General features: G+C 41.0%; 1 protein-coding gene across 3 annotated transcripts; it reads right to left on the reverse strand.

Moving 5' to 3' along the window:
* Positions 1 to 458: 458 nt before the first annotated feature.
* On the reverse strand, positions 459 to 2,708 carry LOC148011848 (GDSL esterase/lipase At4g10955-like). Of its 3 annotated transcripts, XM_087670864.1 has the most exons (3): positions 2,561 to 2,689; positions 2,369 to 2,451; positions 461 to 2,305 (listed from the first exon to the last, which is right to left on the reverse strand). In XM_087670864.1, exons 2-3 carry the CDS (start codon positions 2,446 to 2,448, stop codon positions 1,189 to 1,191), a joined length of 1,197 nt encoding a protein of 398 aa, XP_087526990.1. In that variant the 5' UTR covers positions 2,449 to 2,451; positions 2,561 to 2,689; the 3' UTR covers positions 461 to 1,188. The 3 variants fall into 3 exon arrangements, with proteins under 3 accessions (XP_087526988.1, XP_087526990.1, XP_087526989.1); XM_087670862.1 differs by lacking the exon at positions 2,369 to 2,451 and having other exon boundaries at positions 459 to 2,305; positions 2,561 to 2,708; XM_087670863.1 differs by lacking the exon at positions 2,561 to 2,689 and having other exon boundaries at positions 2,369 to 2,554.
* Positions 2,709 to 20,328: the final 17,620 nt, after the last annotated feature.

Raw genomic sequence — 20,328 nt, forward strand, 5'->3', positions numbered from 1 at the left:
ATAAAGAGAGGGTCAGTAGCGCTTGAATCAAGCTCCATCCCAAAGAGATCTCAACACTAAAAATTTGAGAGGGTCTTGCAAGCTTGAGCATGTGCTCAAGCTTTGTACCCTCTCTTGGGGATCTCATTAAGAAGACAAAGCTTGGCCTATGAATGAGAGAGTTTTAAATCTCTAAAAATCTCTTTGGGGAAAAGATTAGCCATGTTACCAAGGTCATATCATCCTTTTCTTTGTGGGGTGGATTTCATAATTGAGATAAGTCAACCACATGGTGGCCAATCTCCATCTAAAAGAGAGTTGAGATATACTTCACCATGTGGCGAAGCTTTGACCAAGCTCCGCTCAAGTAGCAAAAGCCTATGGCCATGCTGAAGCTCATACTTTCACGGATCCCACCTCAAAGCACACAACCAGTGCAAAACAAAATAATTAAAAAAAAACATTTGAAAATGCAATCCAGGAGAGATTTTTTTAATTAGCACCTTGTGAGCAAACATGAGGGAGTCTTTGTAGTCCCTCTAAAAATGGAGGGACTACAAAGACTAGGTGAAGTAGTGAGGAAAGGGGTGCTCAATGGGCCCTAGAACTTCAGAATGTGAAGTATTGCTTCCTCATTGGCACATTCCAGCACTTTTTAGACTCACCTACCTAGGTGTGGCCAGACCCTTAAGGTGCAGGCCATGTTTGGATTTTGCTCCTACAAGCTAAAACACCGCTACGATTGCTAAACATACTGTCCCTACGAAGAAGGAACATAGACGGCATCCTCGCCTTCAACAAATTCATGTGCCCGCCTTTACTACAAATTTCATGCGCTGCGACATGCTATGCCTGTAATAAAGGACGCCCTACCATCCCTTCCAACCTATGGAATCCATCGCCACCACACTCACAGCAATGCTACAAATGCCCCATTTCTGGCGTTGCTCGGAGAGCGGTTCTAAGGAAGCAAATGCAATGGCTTATAGGCATCCTGAATCCTGATTTTTACAAAAAGCACTAGGATTACGGAGACAGTTACAATACCTTATGGGGTTCTTGATTTTGTTTAAAACAGGCTTTGCGGAGAATATATCAGATGTCTGTTTGGAAGAAGAATGTGGTATTACGTGCAGAAGACGTTGTTGTTTCTGTCACTCCAGGTAAGTAGCAAATTCAGTATCAGTATAGGAGCTACTTGGAAGAAGATCAGTGCTGGGAAGCGAATCCGACAGGCTGACTCTGGATCCGAGAATCTTGCGACCACCATTGCTTCATGCCGTGGGCTTTCACGAATCCACCGGAGGCGGCATCCATGCTTGCATTGACGTGAAGATGGGCGGAGGGGATGAGGTGAAAAGGTATGGAGGAATGAGAGAGTAAAGCCCGCAGGGAGGCAGGGGCTTTAAAACCGCTTTGGCTGCCGTGGCCTTGTGAAGAAGGGCCGCTCCTGTCGACGTGATGAGGATGATGATCATGAAGAGCAGTGCGGAGGTTTTGGAAGTAGGCCGTGTAGGAGGAGCAGATGGGGTCGTGGGGGTTTACATAGAGATGGGGCAACCAGTGCGTCAGGCGATGGTCTTTAAATGGAGCAGCTGTATTGGCGGCGGCGGCGGAGGGATCGTCGATGGCATCAGAAGAGCTGGGAGGAGGTTGATCGGCGCCGGAGGTAGCCCTGGCAATGGACAGGGCCAGAGAGTGGAAGGCCTTGAGGAGATAATTGCTGTGGAGGTCGAAGGAAGGGAAAGGGGGGTTGAAGAGGTGGGCTTGGAGGAGGCAGGAGCCGCAGCTTGATTCGGCGAGGGTTCGGCCCACGAGGAGGCAGACGGCGGCGCCAAGGGAGTGACCGGCAAGCCACACCCTGGAGGCACCGTAGAGGGCGACGGCGTCCTGGGTGGCGGCTATGGCCGCCCGGAAGCGCGGCGTGTGGTGGAGCTGCAGCATGATGATGCGGAGGTCGGCGCCCAGGTCGGCTCGGGCCCCCTTGAGCTGGCGCAGCAGCGTCCCGCGGAACGCCACCACCACCTCGGGCGCCCCCAGTGGCCTGAGGACGCTCATCCGCCGGCTCCACCTGAACACCGCCCCCACGATCGGCGCCTCCGTCCCTTCCCCCTCTCGCCGCCCCGATATCCTGCCACCGCCCCCTTCTTGTTTCGGTACGTGCTCCTCCTCACGCACTACCTTGATCGCCTTGTAGCTGAATGGCGAGTGCCAGTCCGGCGCTAGCGGGCTCAGCCCCAGCCTCGCCAAGCTCATGTCCTTGTCTAGCGCGTACACCGCCTTCACCAAACACGCCATCACAGCTCGAGTGCTGATGGGATGGCTCCTGCAGCGGCACTGTTGTCAGCATCTCTCTCTCTCTCTGTCTCTCTCTCTCTCAGGCACTCACCATGGATCCGAGCCCGACTGGCACAGGTACGTTGGACCGCACGCCTGGAAGACGTCGAGCTCGTCGACTGTGACTTTCATCCGCTGAGCGACAACACAAAGAGAGACGCAGGAGAAGAGATGAACCCACAGACACAGAGAGAGAGGGGAAGAGGTGTGCACTGTGCAACCAGAGAAGGTTCACGAATGGTACCTTTCGTCGTTAAAGTCGGCGGGACCATTTTCCAGAATCCAGAGCCTCCCGGGTGGAATCGTATGCTTAGGCACCACACAAATGATTTCGTTACAGCATATAACTAACTTTGTATTTAAGGCCTTAGGATAGTCAGGCATTTCTATGGTTTCATTTTCTCAATTGCTTAAACAAATTTCAGCTCACTAAAGAGTTAATTACTTATACTAACAAAATGACTAGAGTCCTTCGAGTGGAAGAGGTCCAAAGAGAACCAAATATAACTTTTCAAATTAGCCAATCCTAACATTGATCTTGGTATATACACTCCTACTCCTACTTAGCAGACTGCTGAATATTCTATTTAGCCAAGTATTTCGGGGAAAGATATATACATGTCCTCAATGTGAGCAAGCATAATCAGCTTCGTAACACAAGTAGAGTGGGACTCGAACATTTTAGTATCTAGCAACATCATTCGTAATGTTGAGAAGTATATATGGAATGCACTATTCAAGTTCAGGAGAGTCTTCTTTGCCTTAAGATGTCCCTATTTCCTCTTCCTAAGTTTCATTGGATGCTAGATAAGTCCTCGCTTTGCATTTCCTACTTGCAACAAAACATTCCACCTCAGGGATGATATTTCTACCAAAAGTCTAAATGGAATCGTGTTTTTTAAATCCTTCACCTTTTTGGAGAGAGAGAGAGAGAGAGAGAGAGAGAGAGAGAGAGAGAGGTAAACAAGGAATTCAAAAGTATGCATTGATCTTGAATCTTCAAAATTTAACAAAGAAAGTATTTGTAATCAAATGCGTAGCACATCTTAAAGTCAAGCCAATTCAAAGCTCAATTTTTTTACTTGACACAAAATAGACCACATAGGCCTCTTGCATGCGCGATACTCATGTCAAGGTCCCTTATATATCAAAAGAAGGCCATTTTCCATGCTAATTGAAAATAATTGAAAGAAAGTCTAGTGCTCTTTTTAGCAAGATTTCCAATTCTTATGAATGCATGCGGGAAAGTGCCTTCTTGGTGAGTCACATGAAAGCACACACATGGTTAGATCTCTCATGTATCAAAAATTCAAAGATGTGCAAATAACGGGACAAACCTTCATTTTGTAGATATTATATGAGAATAATATAGTTGAAGATGAAATAGACTAAAAGAGCTATATAGAAGAATTCTAGCTTTACAGTAAGAATAGGAAAATGGCATTGATGGGCAATCGTAGGAGGGTATATAGAGTGCTAGTAATTTTCCCACTTAAATAACTCAAGCATTGATATCTTAATCCTCCTTACATTTTTATTTTACGATCTTGTGCCTTTAAACTATAAAGTTGATATATAGTTCAACACTATGTATCAATCTAAAGCATGTCTAGAATCTATGAGAAGTTGGAAAATTGAGGCTTGGAGTAGAAAATTCTCATCCCTAGAAAGTATTGGGCTAGTTTGTACCTACTAGTGCATTAAACAATTAGCTTGTCAAGATTCTATGTATGCAATTTCCAATGAATAGTATTGTCTTGGTCCTTGGAAATCCTTAGATAAGAAATGGTGGACTTATAGAGGATTGATGGAATAAACTAATATTCTTTGAAAATCTATACAGCCATGTGTGCTAATATGCCTAAGGATAGCTTCAAACTCTAGGATGTTGATGGTGCTTTGCTCACAAGAAAAATAAATAGAAAGAACATGGATATCTCCCATACTTCTCATATATTGATTGTTAGGGGCAAACATGATGGTAAGAGTGATAATGACCACCGTGTGGTAGAGACTCACGTAGGTCTCAATTTTGCAGGCAATCTCACAATAAGTCTCGTGGTCGTAAGTCCTCTTTGATACATCATTAGTATGGGAAGCAACGTCATATTCGGTCATAGTGCCATAAGATGCATTCTGATATGTGCTAAGAGAAAGGCAAGGGAAAAATGTAAGAAAAGTTTAATGATTGTAGCATTATCTCTAGTAAGTCCAGTGTAAAGATTGAAGAGACAAATATAGTGCAACCTAAGTCACATGATGAGTATATGTTAGTAGCTTCCTTTCTTGATGCTTCTCAATTGACAGATGCTTTGTCTACATATTCTTAGTGTTAGCTGCTTAATTTGGGGGCTTCTTTTTATATTACCCTACATAGGGATTGGTTTCAGTCCTCTCATAACATGAGACGTTTTGTTAGACTAGGAAATAACTTATCATTGGATATTATTCACATTGGGAATATACAACTGCAGTTTCCTTCAAGCAACTCTTTTACATTGCATAATGTAGATCGTGTATCGACTTTGACCAAAAGCCTTATATCATTAGAAAGGTGGATGATGCATGCTATTATGTATCTTTTGGTGATTATGCATGGAAGATTATCCATGGAAATCTTATTTTTCCTCAAGGTGTTAAGGCTACTAGTCTCTATTCTTTATTTATATTTGGATCCCTAGACTATGTTTTTTAACTATGGGGCTAACATTCCACGTGTATATTTATGGTATCGTCACCTTGGGCACATGTCCTTAAAGGGAATAAAAATGCTTACTCATTTGCAATATCTTTTGTCACTTCATAATAACAAATGTTTTGATTCTTATAACCATTGTCTTTAAGATAGGCAAACCTCTATTGCTCGTAAGAAGTCTAGCATTACGTACATGGATGAGCCTCTAGCCCTTGTGCATTTTGATGTATGTGGTTCCATGCCTAGTCAATCATTGGGTGGCAATGAAGTACTTTATTACATTCATTGATGATTATTCTCATAAGATCTGGGCATATCCTATTAAGTAGAAATTAGATGTCTTATCTACCTTTCAACATTGCCTTACTCTTGTTAGAACCAGTTGAGATATATGCTAAAATATCGAAGGTCTGACAATGGGAATAAGTATGTTTCTAAAGTATTTGAGAAGTTTTATGATGAGAGGAGTATTAGGCATTAGTTGACTGCCCCATATACCCCACTCCAGAATGTTGTTGTAGGCATATAAATAAGATCATTGAGGAAAGAGTTTGTAGTATGCTTAGTCAAGCAAGCTTACTATAGAATTTTTAGGCTTACGCAAATAGATCCCCATGCACTACTATTGGTTGCCAGCTTGTAGAGCATATATGGTTTGAAAACCTCCCTCATATATGCATCTTAGAGTCTTTAGATGTGAGCCTTTTTTTCATGTATCCAAGGACAAACGTAATAAGTTGAATCCTAAGTTAGTAAAAATGTATCTTTCTTGGTTATGGGGATGCAGGTGAGATGAGCTATCGCTTATGGGATCCATAGGCTCAAAAGACTATCTACAACTATGATATGGTTTTCCATGAGGAGAAGATGTAAAAGCAGCTTGAGTAGATAGTTGAGGTATGCAAGGTGATCTTTTAAGACAAGTCTCCTATTATTGTACAGTCAGCTAGATATTATAGTGGCCCATGATTATGATGTTGGACAGGATGTACATATCATACTCTACATACTGTTTTAAGATGGTCTACCAAAGATAGACGTTAGCTTGATTGTTGATTTGCGCCCTCCATGGACTATGTTATGGTAATAGATTTCGATGAGCCCCTTACTTATGAGAAGGCCATACATAGATGTGATAATCACCTTAGGAGAGGGCCATGCAGTTTGAGTTTGATTCATTGCAGAAAATCATCCATGGGATTTGGTTCCTGTGCCTAGTGGAAAACACGTGTTTCCATGTAAGCGGGTATATAAGTTGAAGAGTACCCCTAGATGCCACAAATCAATATATAAGGCAAACTTGGTTGTTAAGGATTTTAAGAAAAAGCATAGTATTGACTTTGATGAAGTCTTTTCTCTTGTAGTCAAGATGACTACCCTATGATTGGTTTTGGCTTGATTGCACAATTAGATCTAGACCTTTATCAAATGGATGTGAAAATGGCTTTTCTGCATAGGACTTGCATGAGGATATGTATATGTAGCAATCTAAGAGCTTTATGAAAAAGGATAGGGAACACCTAGTGTGCAAGTTGAAAAATAGCCTTTATGGCCTTAAGCATATACCTACAGAATTGAATGGGAAGTGGAACCTAGGAGGAATAAGCTTGGTGGTGAGAGCTATGGCAGATGGAGAGCAAGAGCCAAGAGAGAGAGAGACTCAAAAGTGGGAACTCCAACAACCACAATGTGTGGCCGGGCCTTCCTTTATTCAAACTGTCACTAAAAGAATAAAGAATAAGTGACTCTGATGGGCACCCACCACCTGCAGTGTGTAGTGGCGAGTATTGTTAGTGTAATAATACACAAGCGGCTAGGTGGAGGCGCCTTTGCCCCCGACAACCTCCCACTTAAAGACGAATCTACCCCAGTGAGAGAGAAAAAGAAAAGATAGAACAACATGTAAACATGTTCAATAGGATGAGGAAAAAGACGTCATCTCATCCAATGCCCATCAATCTCCTGAGGAAGGCAAAGCGCTCAATAGTGAGGCTTTTCGTGAGCAAGTCTATAGGATTCTGCTCAGTCAGAATCTTGACAAGGTCAACAGACCTGTCCTCAATGACCTCGCGAATGAAGTGATACCTCACCCCAATATGTTTCGTCTTCGCATGGAAGACCGGATTCTTGGCCAATTGAATGGCACTCATAGAATCCAAATGCAATGTAGGCAAAGCATCTCTTATACTAAGGTCTGCAATCAAACAGCCTAACCAGATAGCCTCCTTGCAAGCCTCTGTGATGACTGAAATATACTCTGCTTCTATAGTAGAAAGAGCCATACACTTCTGTGCCCTAGATATCCAAGAGATAGCCCCTCCAGCATAAGTGAACACATAACTAAAAGTGGACTTCCTACTATCGGCATGTCTTGCATAATCAGAGTCAGTGTATCCCACGACTCTTGTATCCTGGCTGCCATAACAAAGACACATATCTGTTGTGCCTTTCAGGTACCTCATGATACCCTTCACGGCATCCCAATGTTTCTAGCCAAGTGTAGCCATATAACGTACCACAACCCCAACTGCAAAAGCAATATCTGGATGGGTGACTATCATGGCATACATAAGATTGTCCACGGCTGATGCATAGGGAATCTTGACCATCTCGGACTTCTGCTCATCTGTCTGCGGACAGTCTGCGGACAATCGGTCTAGGAAAACTTGATATGAGAAGGTAATGGATAGCCAATAGGCTTAGCATCTTGCATGCGGAAGCGCTCAAGGACTTTATGAATGTACTCCCTCTGTGACATATAGAGTGGTCCCTGAGATCGATCGCATGTAATGCGCATACCAAGTATATGAAAGGCCTGTCCTAGATCTTTCATCTCAAAGCTCTTCTTGAGCTGAGCCTTAAGAGCATCTAGCTCCTCATGAACTGTCCTTGCTAAAAGCATGTCATCCACATAGAGTACCACAATCAGTAAAGAACCATCACGATCTTTCTTCGCGTACAAGCATAGATCCATAGCACTGCGGCTGTAGCCCTGTGACTGCATGAATGCATAAAACTTATGGTACCATTCCCTATGTGCCTGCTTCAAGCCATATAGACTCTTCTTTAGCTTGCACACTAGATGTTCCCTGCTAGGGTCTGCAAAGCCCTTAGGTTGCTCCATGTAAATCTCATCATGCAAGTCCCCATGTAAAAAAGCCGTCTTAGCATCCATCTGGTACAAGTCCAGGTCAAGCTGTGCAACCAAGGCCAAGACTAAGCATAGGGTGGTTATCTTGACCACATAAGAAAAAACTTCATCAAATTCAACACCATGCTCCTACTCAAAACCCTTAGCAACCAATCAAGCCTTGTATGCCGGCTTGGGGTGGCCAGGGGTACTTTTTAGCTTGTACACCCACTTGCATGGCAAATCCTTCTTACCCTGAGGCAAGGAAACCAAATCCCAAGTCTGATTCTTATGCAATGAGTCAAGCTCAGACTGCATAGCCCTCTCCTAAGAGTAACAATCACCCCTACGCATAGCCTCATCATAAGTGAGAGGCTCTCCTACATCTGTAACCAATACATAGTCCATAGAGGGCGCAAGACGGTCAGGAGGTTATCTATCTCTAGTAGAACACCTCAATCCAAGCTCTATTGCCTGACCAACATCATGTCTAACATCAGCATGTCTAGCATCTAGGCCATGAGCATCAAGTGATGCTGCATGCTGTCTAGCTGACCATGGAGCAGGCTGAATGAGAGCAGGTGGCTCCTCTTGAAAGATAAGTATGCATATCTCAACCACTTTCTCAGGCTGCATATGTATTTTGTCCTCATGAAAGATGACATTATGGCTGCGGATCACTTTCCACGCCTGCAGATCCCATAGATGGTAACCCATCTCTCCTACGTCTCCATAGCCAATGAAAATGCATTTGACACTTTTACGATCCAGCTTATTGTGTTTGTCCTTGGGCACATGGCAGAATGCTTCACATCCAAAGACACGCAAATGATCATAAGAGGGGGGCTTGCCTGCCCATACCACGTCTGCAACCTGAAAGTCAATGCCACTACTCACAGTGACATATTAAGGAGATGCACTGCAGTAGTAACTGCCTCAACCCAAAAGTGCTGCAGTAAGCCAGCCTAGCTAAGCATGCTACGGACCCTTTTCTGAATGGTCATATTCATGCTTTCAGTCATACCATTCTGGGGTGGGGTGTAAGGGGCGGTCAACTAAATCTTGATACCCCACTCATCACAAAATTGCTCAAAAGCACGTGATACATACTCACCCCCATTATCTAACCTTAAGCATTTGAGCCTTTTTCCAGACTAGTTCTCTGCCAATGCAAGCCAACACTGAAAATGTGTCTAAGACATCGAATTTTCTCTTTATGGGATAAGCCCAAACCTTACGTGAGTAATCATCTATAAAAGTAACAAAGTACTTTGCCCCACCAAGTGACTGACAGGGTATGGGCCCACATACATCTGAGTGCACAAAAGCCAAGGGCTCACCCATGCATTTCTTACCAAACTTTTTATGCATATTTCTAGTCTGCTTGCCATACAAACAATGATCACAAGAATCAAAATGCGAAGAGTCAAAAGGTGGAAGATACTGCAAAGCATGGAGCATTTTCATTCCTTTAAAAGACATATGCCCCAAACGAGCATGCCAAAGGGATACATGGGGAATGGAACCCACAAACAAAACATGATCCAATGTAGCTCCAGATACAAGTAAAGGATAGAGACTGCTAGACTTGGCATCTCTTGCAAGTACAAGCCTACCACGAGTAATCTTCCATGCAGAGTCTCCAAAGGACACAAAATACCCTACATCGTCAAGCTGTCCAGTTGGCATAAGGCCGCGAGTCAACGCAGGTACATGGCGTACATCATGTAAAACAAAAGAACTACCAGAAGGAAACTGTAGCTTAACATATCCAAATCCCGCAATATCAAGAGACCTGTCATCACCAATACGCACAAAACTAGACATGGTACAATAGGTATGAAACCAATCTCTATTGGGTGTCACATGAAAGGACGCACCAGAATCCAAGAGCCAACACTTTGCATACATAGAATGTATCTCAGAAGTCTGTAAGGCATCACATGCAAAAGTTGCAAGTATGTAATCATCATCTAAATTAGTGGCCTGCATGGCATTAACCTGTTCTATCTTCACACTGGACTTTGCAGGTACAATACTGTGCTCAGAAGACTTTTCTTGCACTTTTTCTTTTCCCTTTTCCTTGTGTTTATCATCCTACATTTTATGGCACTGTCGCCTAATATGTCTTGTTTTTTCACAATAATGACAGGTAAGATTAAACTTCCGTCTTACTGCGACCACGTGACTTGGACTTAGACTTCTGAGAGTCCTTGCCCTTATGATCATTATCATGCTTGCTATTTCTGCCACCTCTAACAGTCAACACATGTGAAGAGCGGAAAGCATCATTGTTTCTCTTGTTGATTTCCTTAGTCAATAAAGCACTCTCAATATCTTTGATTTTCAGCCCATCAAGCTTGTTCGTGCATATGGCAGTACAGAATACATCCCATGATTCAGGCAAGGTGCCAAGCAGAAACAATGGGTGCAAGTTGTCTTTGAACTCAATACCATGTGACAACAGACTCTTTATGATAGCATGAAACTGACTGAAATGAGATGAAAGGGAGGTCCCCTCCTTCATGCAAAGGTCCATTAACTACTTCTACCAATACATATGTGACGCATGACTCTACTGCACATAGAACTTCTGAATCTTCTCCCATAAATCCCATGCACTGTGATTTTCATCTTCAACAACATTATGATGGACCTCTTCTAAGAGTGAAAAAATAATGATAGACTTGCATAGCTCATCAACTTCCATCCAAACATCATCATCCATATCCTCATATTTGACACCCTTGAAATGCAAGGGTTTAATCTGCAACTTCTATACCAAAACCTGTCATATTTGGGACTTCCAATACCCATAGTTGGTACCATCCAACTTGGCAATGTTAAAGAGAGATGTATCTTTTTTATGACCAACCATACTATCCCAAATCAAAGCAAAAAAGCAAAATTGCATGTTGCTATAATTAGCAAAAAATGCACTAAAACCACTGCTAAAACTGGCTGAAAGGGTGGATTTCACCAAGAGAAGCACTTGTCCACCAAATATGACCAAGATAGCATCAAATAGTAAGCATTACCCTCATAGAAGTGCTCAAAATCTATATATTTTAGCTTGCTGTAATAAATGATAGTAGTATGTAAAACTGTCCCAAAATGAAGCAATCACTGATACATATGTCTCTGCAACTGCCAGGTAGCAAGATACATCCAACAGTGAGTTTCCAGGGGCAAGAAGATACCAAGAATTGTCAAACCAATGACCTGTCAGGCAAGAGACATCTCATAGGTCCAGAAGTCATGCATGTAATGGGTCTCGGGGTAAGAGAAGAGACCAAGCACAAGCATAACTGATAGAGCAAGAAGCTCAATACATAACCATCCAAGATGCATACAAAACTGACAAACCTGTGTGACAGAGATAGGTGCCTGCCCCAATAGGCGTATCAAATCAGCCCACTATAGACAAATTGCAAACATAAAGATCTCAAGAGAGCAAATACATGTAACTGTCCCACAAGCTCAAGCTCATCTGTAAATAAGACTCTGTGTACATCTGAATATACCAAGAGGTTCCCACTGGAAGTGAAGTAAGATGTAAAGAGAGCAAACAACACTCTAATACATCCAATACGTAGCATCAGACATGCCAAATCCCAGTAGGGTACATCCAGAGCATAAATCTCAAGCTATCTTAGACCCGTAAAGCATAAGCCTGGAAGCATTCAAAGAGCATGTAACTAACAACCAAATGTAATGCCCAGTAGATCTAAAATGCTCAAATACATTTGAAGATAAAGCTCCAAGTAATCGTCAAGCATGGGCAAACCAAGTGGCATCTATATCTAACCCAGGCATAAATGCAAGAATTCTAAATGTCAAGCAGTGACAATAGACATAGACTGGTCCAAAGCATGCCAACTGAAGCCAAATGCCAGTGAAGAACGACCAAGTCGGAGCTTAATCCAAGCTCAAAAGCATTCTGGAACCAAGAAGAAAAGCATTCCGGAACCAAGAAGAAGTATTTGACAACCTCCAAATACATAGGTATGATCATTCAAACCTCTAGTAAGCACCCCGTATCCATGAACCAATGCATACACACCAAGTAAATGAGCTTCAGCCCATTGTGTTATAGCAAGCAATTTATTGTTACATGAAGCTCAAACGGAGCTCAAATTTGCTCCAAATCAATCCCAAAGCATAGACATAGCATCCCATAACATCCGGGCATCATTGGGCATCAGTAGGCATCAAACGAGCAATGCCAAGAAGCATCAAACAATAAATGTCAAGTGCTGCCCTATTTTGACAGTCCTAGGACTGTGTATACAGCAAAGGGCTGAAGGGGAAAGCACTTGAATCGATCATCGGGAGTCAAGCACGAATGCTAGGGAGTTAAGCAATGCTCGGGAGGGTTGCCAAGAGTACCGGGAAGCCAAGGAGGAGCAAAGAAATGTCGGGGAGCAGATCAGACCAGCCCCCTAAAAATGCGCCGAAAATTGTGCTGGCTGTTCCTGGGGGTTGGGGGATCTTCAACAGCCCTCAAGGGCACTTGGCAATGTGAAGGGGACTTCAATACAGCCTGGGAAGAAGCCGATGAAGGTTCGGAAGCTCAGGGAGGAGGCGGGAGATCAATACATACCTGCAAATGAAGGTGCCATGGCTGCCATTGAAGCTCAGGTTGAAGCTCTTCAAATTCGGGTTGAAGAGAATTCTGGGCAAGCTCCAATGCCTTTGGTTGTAACGTGTCCGCTTGTCCACTTGTGGGACACGTCCTAACAGCCCATCGGGAGGGGATTCTAGAAAGTGCCACCTAGCACTCGCAAGGAATGTCACAAGGTTTGCGATCTAGGTCTTCCCGAGTCTGCCCCGAAGCGGAAGTATCCGGCCGTTCCCACTTAGGACTGACCTAAAGTCAGGGTTTCTTTCCTATCAGCCAAGTCTCTAGGAAGTAGCTAGCATCGAGCTCCAGATGAACCACTTTACATAGGAACAACAGAGTCGAAGTGGATTTATGCTGCACTTGGTTCATGGAGAATGGGAAACGAGAGGGATGCGAAGCTCAACCTCCCTGCCCATAAGGCATAGTCCCATTTCGCTCCCCTAAAACAACATAAATCAGGATTCTAACTCTACTGACTCTAGGTCTTTAGTTTCATTATTACATCTTTTGAGAAAAGTTCCCAGCTAACCGGGACCACCCTTCCATAGGACGGACCCAAGTCACATCCACCGCACTTTTCTCGATAGCTTTAGTTGTCTAATTAGGTCCTACCACATTTATGTGTAACATTTAAAATCAGCTTCATTAATTAAGCCTTTTAGGGAACATAGTTCGTTCACGTAATTTACAACACATACACAAAAACAAAACAAGCAGTCCTTTTATCAAACAAGTTTCTTAACTTATCTTTAAGTTAATCTTTGTCTTCTGCCCATACAAGAGAATTATGTATCCCTTCTGTCCAACAAAAGTACCCGGTCCAAGTCTCATGGCACCGAAATTTCCATCCTTTATCTAGAATAGGATCTTCCAATGTCCCAGACATTGGGCTCATAGGGTTCTCCAACTCCATTTTGGACAGGCAAGGGGTGTCTACAGCTCCACCTGACCCACAAGCGATCTAGGAGTGAGATGCCATTTCTGTGGTTGGCCTTTTCACCACTCGACCATCGGCCTATGAATCGAGCAGTGCCCTCTCAGGATAATCCACGATGTGATCTTGGAGATGATCCACGCGTGCAAAATATCCTTCCTTAATTAATCCAATTAAAATTCAAGCACAATCAAAGCAATCAGCCCTAATATCATATTCTAGAAAAATATTCCTTTATTCCCATGGCAACTTGTCATTATAGACCCCTGCCATGCATTTGCCATCAACACAAGCCTTGGAATATTTATCCAAATCACAATGCAACAATCCCTTGATTGAAAGAAAAACATTTAGGGTGTTGTTCAATCAACCAAAAAAACTAATTGTATTTAATCCCAAACAATACAATAATAGACGCGACAATAATTCCATCGCATATTCACTCTCCCCCTTGGGGCAAAAGAGTAGAATTTACTTAATATTCCCTCCTTTAGCCTAAGGCATATGCTAAAGGTTGCAATACTATACATGATGTAAGTGCTATCATTCCAATGCAAATTAATCAATCTAGCAAGAGCATTTATGCCTCTTATCTAAGTGACAATTATCTTTTAGCATTTTCCTACTATGCAACATTTTTTTTCTTGGCTTTATCTTCCTTTCTCCTAAGGCAAGGAGTCGCATGTCATCGATATAAAGTTTACATAATCTCTCCCATGTATGGACAGTGTATATGCATTTGCAAACTTTAAACAATATTATCCTTGGTAAAGATTAATCAAAGACTCATCGATGCTCAATACTTTAGTGTCCCATATGTTGCTTATGCTATACATGGATTCATCACATAGCAACTAGGTGCAATTTAACTCCGTTTGATACAAGCACTTCACAAACTTCATCGTTGAATATTTGAGATGCGATTTATCATTTTCAATGACCTATTCTAGCACCACAAGGTACGGAGCCTAATGCATCTCTTGTGAGCATTAAAACAAGCATCTATCAATTTGAAAATACATTCCTTACGACCGGTACCGCAATTAGAATGATAGTTATGCCTTCGCCCGAAGCTCTGTTGCTGGTTGTAGGATTGTCATCCGCACGTGACATTCTTCGCTTGGAGGCCATCGTCTGCAAGTAGACTCAAGAGATTAAGAAGGTGGAATAGATTCAAGATGGGAGAGTGAAAGAGAAGATGGTTAAATCGAGGATCGAGATAGAGGAAAATTGTGCAGCCTCTCAGGGTAACTCTTCTCTCTCTCTCTCTCTCTCTCTCTCTCTCTCTCTCTCTCTCTCTCTCTCTCTCTCTCTCTCTCTCTCTCTCAAGCTCTCTCTCAAAATCTCTTGGAGGGGTATACTCTCTCTCTCCCTCTCTCTTGCAGCCTTTCGGGGTCTCCTTATGCTCCCTTGTACCTCCCCATGCCTCATATTTATAATGAATTAAAGAGGAGGGGATAAGTCTGAGAACAAGAGTGGAGGGGCTCTTAGAAGACTCTGTGATCTGATGCTCAGATCATAAATCTGATGGTTGCATTGGCTCCAAAAGGGGGGTAAAACTTCAAGACACTTGGTTAGAAATCTCTTAGTTCACTCCTTCTTCTTTTTTATGTTCGAAGTGCTGTCTACTGCCTGTAGACTACGATTGCGGCGCATGTGATTTTTTTCTTTATTTTTCTTTTTATAAATTCTCCAAAACTAACTAAAACATCACTTGTCTTTTCTTTTAAATGACTTTTAGTTCTATCTTTTTAGGATAATATCTAAAATATAATAGTTTTTTCCCCCCCAAGAATCTAATATTTTTGGACCATTCAAATTATACACATTAATACTAGTGATTAATATGGCTCATAAGTCCCGTTCACATTGTACTTTTCGTGAAGGGTGGCTACGGTCCTTATCAATCCGAGTAAAATTTCAGATTTATGACTCTCGATTTTTTTTAAATATATTTTTAATTGAATGAAAATTATTAGCTATTAATGCTAGTCAGTTTTTACCTTAGTTAGTTTTTAGTTAGTAATCTTACTAACTTATTAATTGACTAACTAACTTTCGAACTAACCAACTAACTTTTATTGCGTGGAAATATTGCATTTGCTCTGTTACCAGTTGAAAGGGAAGTGGAACCTAGGAGGAAGAAGCTTGGTAGTGAGAGCTATGGTGGATGGAGAGCAAGAGCCAAGAGAGAGAGAGAGAGAGAGAGAGAGAGAGAGAGAGAGAGAGAGACTCAAAAGTGGAAACTCCAACAACCACAATGTGTGGCCGGGCCTTCCTTTATTCAAACTATCACTAAAAGAATAAAGAATAAGTGACTATGATGGGCGCCCACCACTTGCAATGTGCAGTGGCGAGTATTGTAAATGTAGTAATACACGGGAGGCTAGGCGGAGGCACCTTTACCCCCAACAAGAATGGTACCATACCTTCAATGCTTTCATGCATTTATAGGGCTATACTCCTAGTGATATGGATTTGCGTTATACGAAGAAAGCTCTTGATGGAAGTCTTATTATCTTAGTACTTTATATCAATGATATATTGACTACTAGAAGAGCTTGTGATAAGCTAGATGCTTTGAAAACTCAGCTCAAGAAGAGCCTTGAGATGAAGGACATGGAGAAAGACTCATATTCTTGATATGTGCATCATGTATGATTGTTCTAAGAGGCTCCTTTATCTATCATAGCAAGTGTACATATAGAACATGCTTAAGCAATTTCATACGCAGGCTATTAAGCCTACTGGCTATCCTTTGTCTCCCCATATGAAGGTCAATCAAGCCAATTGTCCCCAACTAGATGAGCAAAAGGCCAATATGGCCAAGATTCCTTATGCATCCATAGTGGATAGCTACTCATCTTGATATAGCATTTGAAGTTGTGGCACACTATATGGCTATGCTTGCCTGGTGACATTGGGATATCGTGAAGGGTATCATGAGGTACATGAAAGGCATTGCACTATCCTTTACCTTCCCATGTGAAGGTTAATCTGGCTGATTTTTCCCAATCAAATGGGAAAAAGGCCGATATAGCCAAGATCCCTTATGCATCCATAGTGGATAGCTTGATCTATGCCATGATAATCACTAGCCCTGGCATAGCATTTGCAATGGAAGTTATGGCATGCTATATAGCTATCCACGCTATGCTAGTGACATTGGAACGGTGTGAAGGGTATCATGAGGTATGTGAAAGGCACTATAGATATGTGCATTTGCTATGGTGGCAAGGATATTACATGGTGCAAAAATGTATGGCCTTATCTATATTGAGGTAGAGTATATTATAGCCACTGAGGCTTGCAAGAAAGCCCTATGGTTAGGCTGATTGGTGGCAAACCTTGGTATTACTATTACTCCTATAATGTATTCGGATTCTATGAGTGCTATTTAGTTGGCCAAGAATCTAGTCTTTCATGCCAAGACAAGGCATATTGAGGTGCACTATCACTTCATTAGGGAGGTGGTAGAGGACAAGTCTATTGAGCTTGTCGAAATCTCGTCAATGAGACTGATGAGAATCTTGTAAATCTACTCATAAAAGTCTCTCAATGGAATGTTTTTCCTTCCTTAAGAAGATGATGGGTATAGGATGAGATGGCATCTACCTCTCATCCTATTGTACTTTATGTACATTTGTACTTTGTTACTTTTTTCTTGTTCTCTCCTCACTCGAGGCATATTCTCCTTTAAGTGGGAGGTTGTTGGGGGGTAAAGGCACATGTGTCTATGTCACCGATACTACACACACTATGACCGCACACCTATACACTATACAAAGGAGGATGCCCATCACTATCACTTTATTCTTTATTCTTTCAATGACTATTAAATAAGGGAAGGCTAGTCTCACATATTGCTGTTGGATTTTCCACATACAATAGCTCTTACTTTGCACTTGCATGCTTCCACTCAAGCTCTACCATGCTACCATTTTGCTCTTGTGCTTAACTTGTAAGCCCACTTGATACTAATGGTCTTCTTGTAAGAAGACAAATCACATAAAAACCAATCATCATTTTTTATAATAATATCATATTTAGATTAGTGCATAGTAGCCCTTCAATTTTTCGAGATGCATACCTCTTCAGAATGCACAAGCTCATCCTCATAACATAGACTAAACAATTGATGTATAATAATCTAATACACATGAGACACTGAGAGCCTAAATGAGTATGATTAGTCAATAGTACATCCAACTTGTTGCTATACAATGTTTGCACCAACCATTTTGGCATAGTCTTGGACTGCTCAATGTCTACTCTCTTATCAAGAAGTGTAACTGTCACATTTGCATTAGAAATAGGCTTATTTGTGGCTTCATGGAAAACCAAAGTCAAAAAACAATCTCATTTTGTGCTAATATGATTGTGCACCACCATAAAGAGACAATAAGTGCCGTAGATATCTTATGAGGATACATCCATCTCATTCATACATGAAAGTAAAGGTTAAACATCTTTCACAAAGACAACATTAGAGCTAACTAAGATACATTTATTTTATGGATGGTATGACTTATAACCTTTGGCTTCATTACTGTATCCAACAAAAAATGCATTTTATAACCTTATCACTCAACTTCTTATGTTGTCTCATTGTAGAAATCATAACCTAAGCAAGCAAAAAAAAGCAAGTGAGAAATTAGATAGCTTTTGACCATAGTAGCCTCATATGGATCGACAGAGTGAAATGCCTTAATGGAACACCTATTAAGTACATAGGTTACATATAAGCCTCACCAAAAACCATGTGGCAAAGCTTGACTCTCAATCATACATACAAGCCGCCACATATGGATTGATAGAGTGCAATGCCTTAATGGAACACCTATTAAAATAGGCTACATATAAGCCTCACCAAAAACCATGTGGTAAAGCTTGACTAATAAACCATACATATGTTATCGTAAGTTTCACAATCAAGCCAATCTTGGCAAGGATAAAAACTAATAGTAAAATCTTATTAATGTTTGGTACATACAATATATTCGTAAGTGTGAAAGTACTACCATTAATAGTAATCAACACAAAATTTTCAAGTCCTTTAATAGGATAAGAGGAGTTATTGACATGTGTCACAAGACTATCATTAGGGATAAGCTCAAGAGAAGTGACTAAACTAAATAGAGAAGTAATACACTTTATGGCACTAGTGTCAAAACCCTAAAAGCCCATTTTGTATCCTACACAACATTTGCAAATTTTGATTTAAGGAGAGGTGTTTGCAATAGCCATACTAGCCTATTTCATAACCCATTTAGGATAATCCTTACTGGCATGAGCTTGTGCCTTATAATATATGTAAAATATTTTTTTCTCTTTTTTCTCTCATCCTTATCAACTTTCTTTATCTAAATAGTATAGTAAATTGCAACTTAGTAGTAGAAAAGATAGCTTTTCCTTTACTTTTCTAGCCCCATAAAAGCTAGATCTGTAACATGGATAATGGCATATCTTATTGAGATTATTATTCTTGCAAAAGCAAAACCCAACTCATTAAATGATAAATTATTTTGATTGCCTTTCATCATCAAATAAAAGGTAGATACAAAGCTCTAATAAGAATTAGGAAGATAATCGAGAATAGTGTGCATAAGTGAACTATCTAAAAATATCTCATCTATAGTAATCAACTAGTCCTTAAGATTATTTATCTTTGTTGAAAATGTACCCATGAAATCACCTTTATCCCTATATTCACTCTCTAACTACTTACACAAGTAAGCAACATGAGCGTCATTTCTCCCTTGATACAAACATGCAAATACATCCCAAGCATCCTTAGCTATCTTATATGAGTGAATATGTGTAAACATGGTATGTTTAACAAATAATACAATTAAAGTGCATGTGCATATGCATGTTTGCCATCCCAAGAAATTTGCTAAGGAGTAGGTGGTGGTGCTCTAGCATTGACTAGAGCAAAACTAAAACATGTACATCCTCTATAACACCTATTTATATTGTTTCTACTACATTTGTAGCTTTTGAAATACCATTAGGATGTCTTTCAATTGCATGCACAAAGCCCCTTTGCAAATCAATATATGGTGCATCATATAAGGCCATGGTGGATAGTTGGTTCCATCCAACTTGTCCTCTCATTAGCCAACATACAGTGAATACATCATTAATGCTAGCCATGGCCATTGATTGTAGTTGATACAAAAGTTACATTTATTGAGGAAAATATACACAAAACTAATCTGTTATTAGAAATATATGCTTTAAATTTATTTACTTAAAAATATTATAGTTTAGGAGGTGGCTATTTTGGATTATCCAACCATAAGAAGGAAATATATTGACATCCATGGAGGGCAAATCTTTTCTCTCTAAATCTTAGGTTTCTTATTTAAAAAGAGAGAAAAATGAGTGTATAAAAATTTTAAATACCTCTATGTTTATATTTTTCCTCCCCTTTTTGGGTACTTTTTAACTTTTTTTCCTCCCACAAAATTAGTTTGATCTGAAATTTGAGAAACATACACTTATTCTTCTCTACTTCATTCTAATGAATTTGGATTACCATTGAAGCTCTATACTGAGAATAATTAGGATTTTTTATCACTCCACTTACCTCTAGAACTTTTTGTCCATACAGTTGTAGATTTTGG

The sequence above is a fragment of the Lygodium microphyllum genome, chromosome 28 (genome assembly GCF_053477565.2).
Source record: "Lygodium microphyllum isolate KBCC chromosome 28, Lygodium_microphyllum_v1.1.10, whole genome shotgun sequence".
Taxonomy (NCBI): Eukaryota; Viridiplantae; Streptophyta; class Polypodiopsida; order Schizaeales; family Lygodiaceae; genus Lygodium; species Lygodium microphyllum.

Excerpts from the sequence above, each read along its gene's own strand:
- LOC148011848 (XM_087670862.1), bottom strand. The coding sequence starts at position 2,700 with ATGCCTGACTATCCTAAGGCCTTAAATACAAAGTTAGTTATATGCTGT. Across the intron at positions 2,306-2,560 it reads GCCGACTTTAACGACGAAAG|GAGCCATCCCATCAGCACTC; the intron begins GTACCATTCGTG and ends GTGCCGCTGCAG.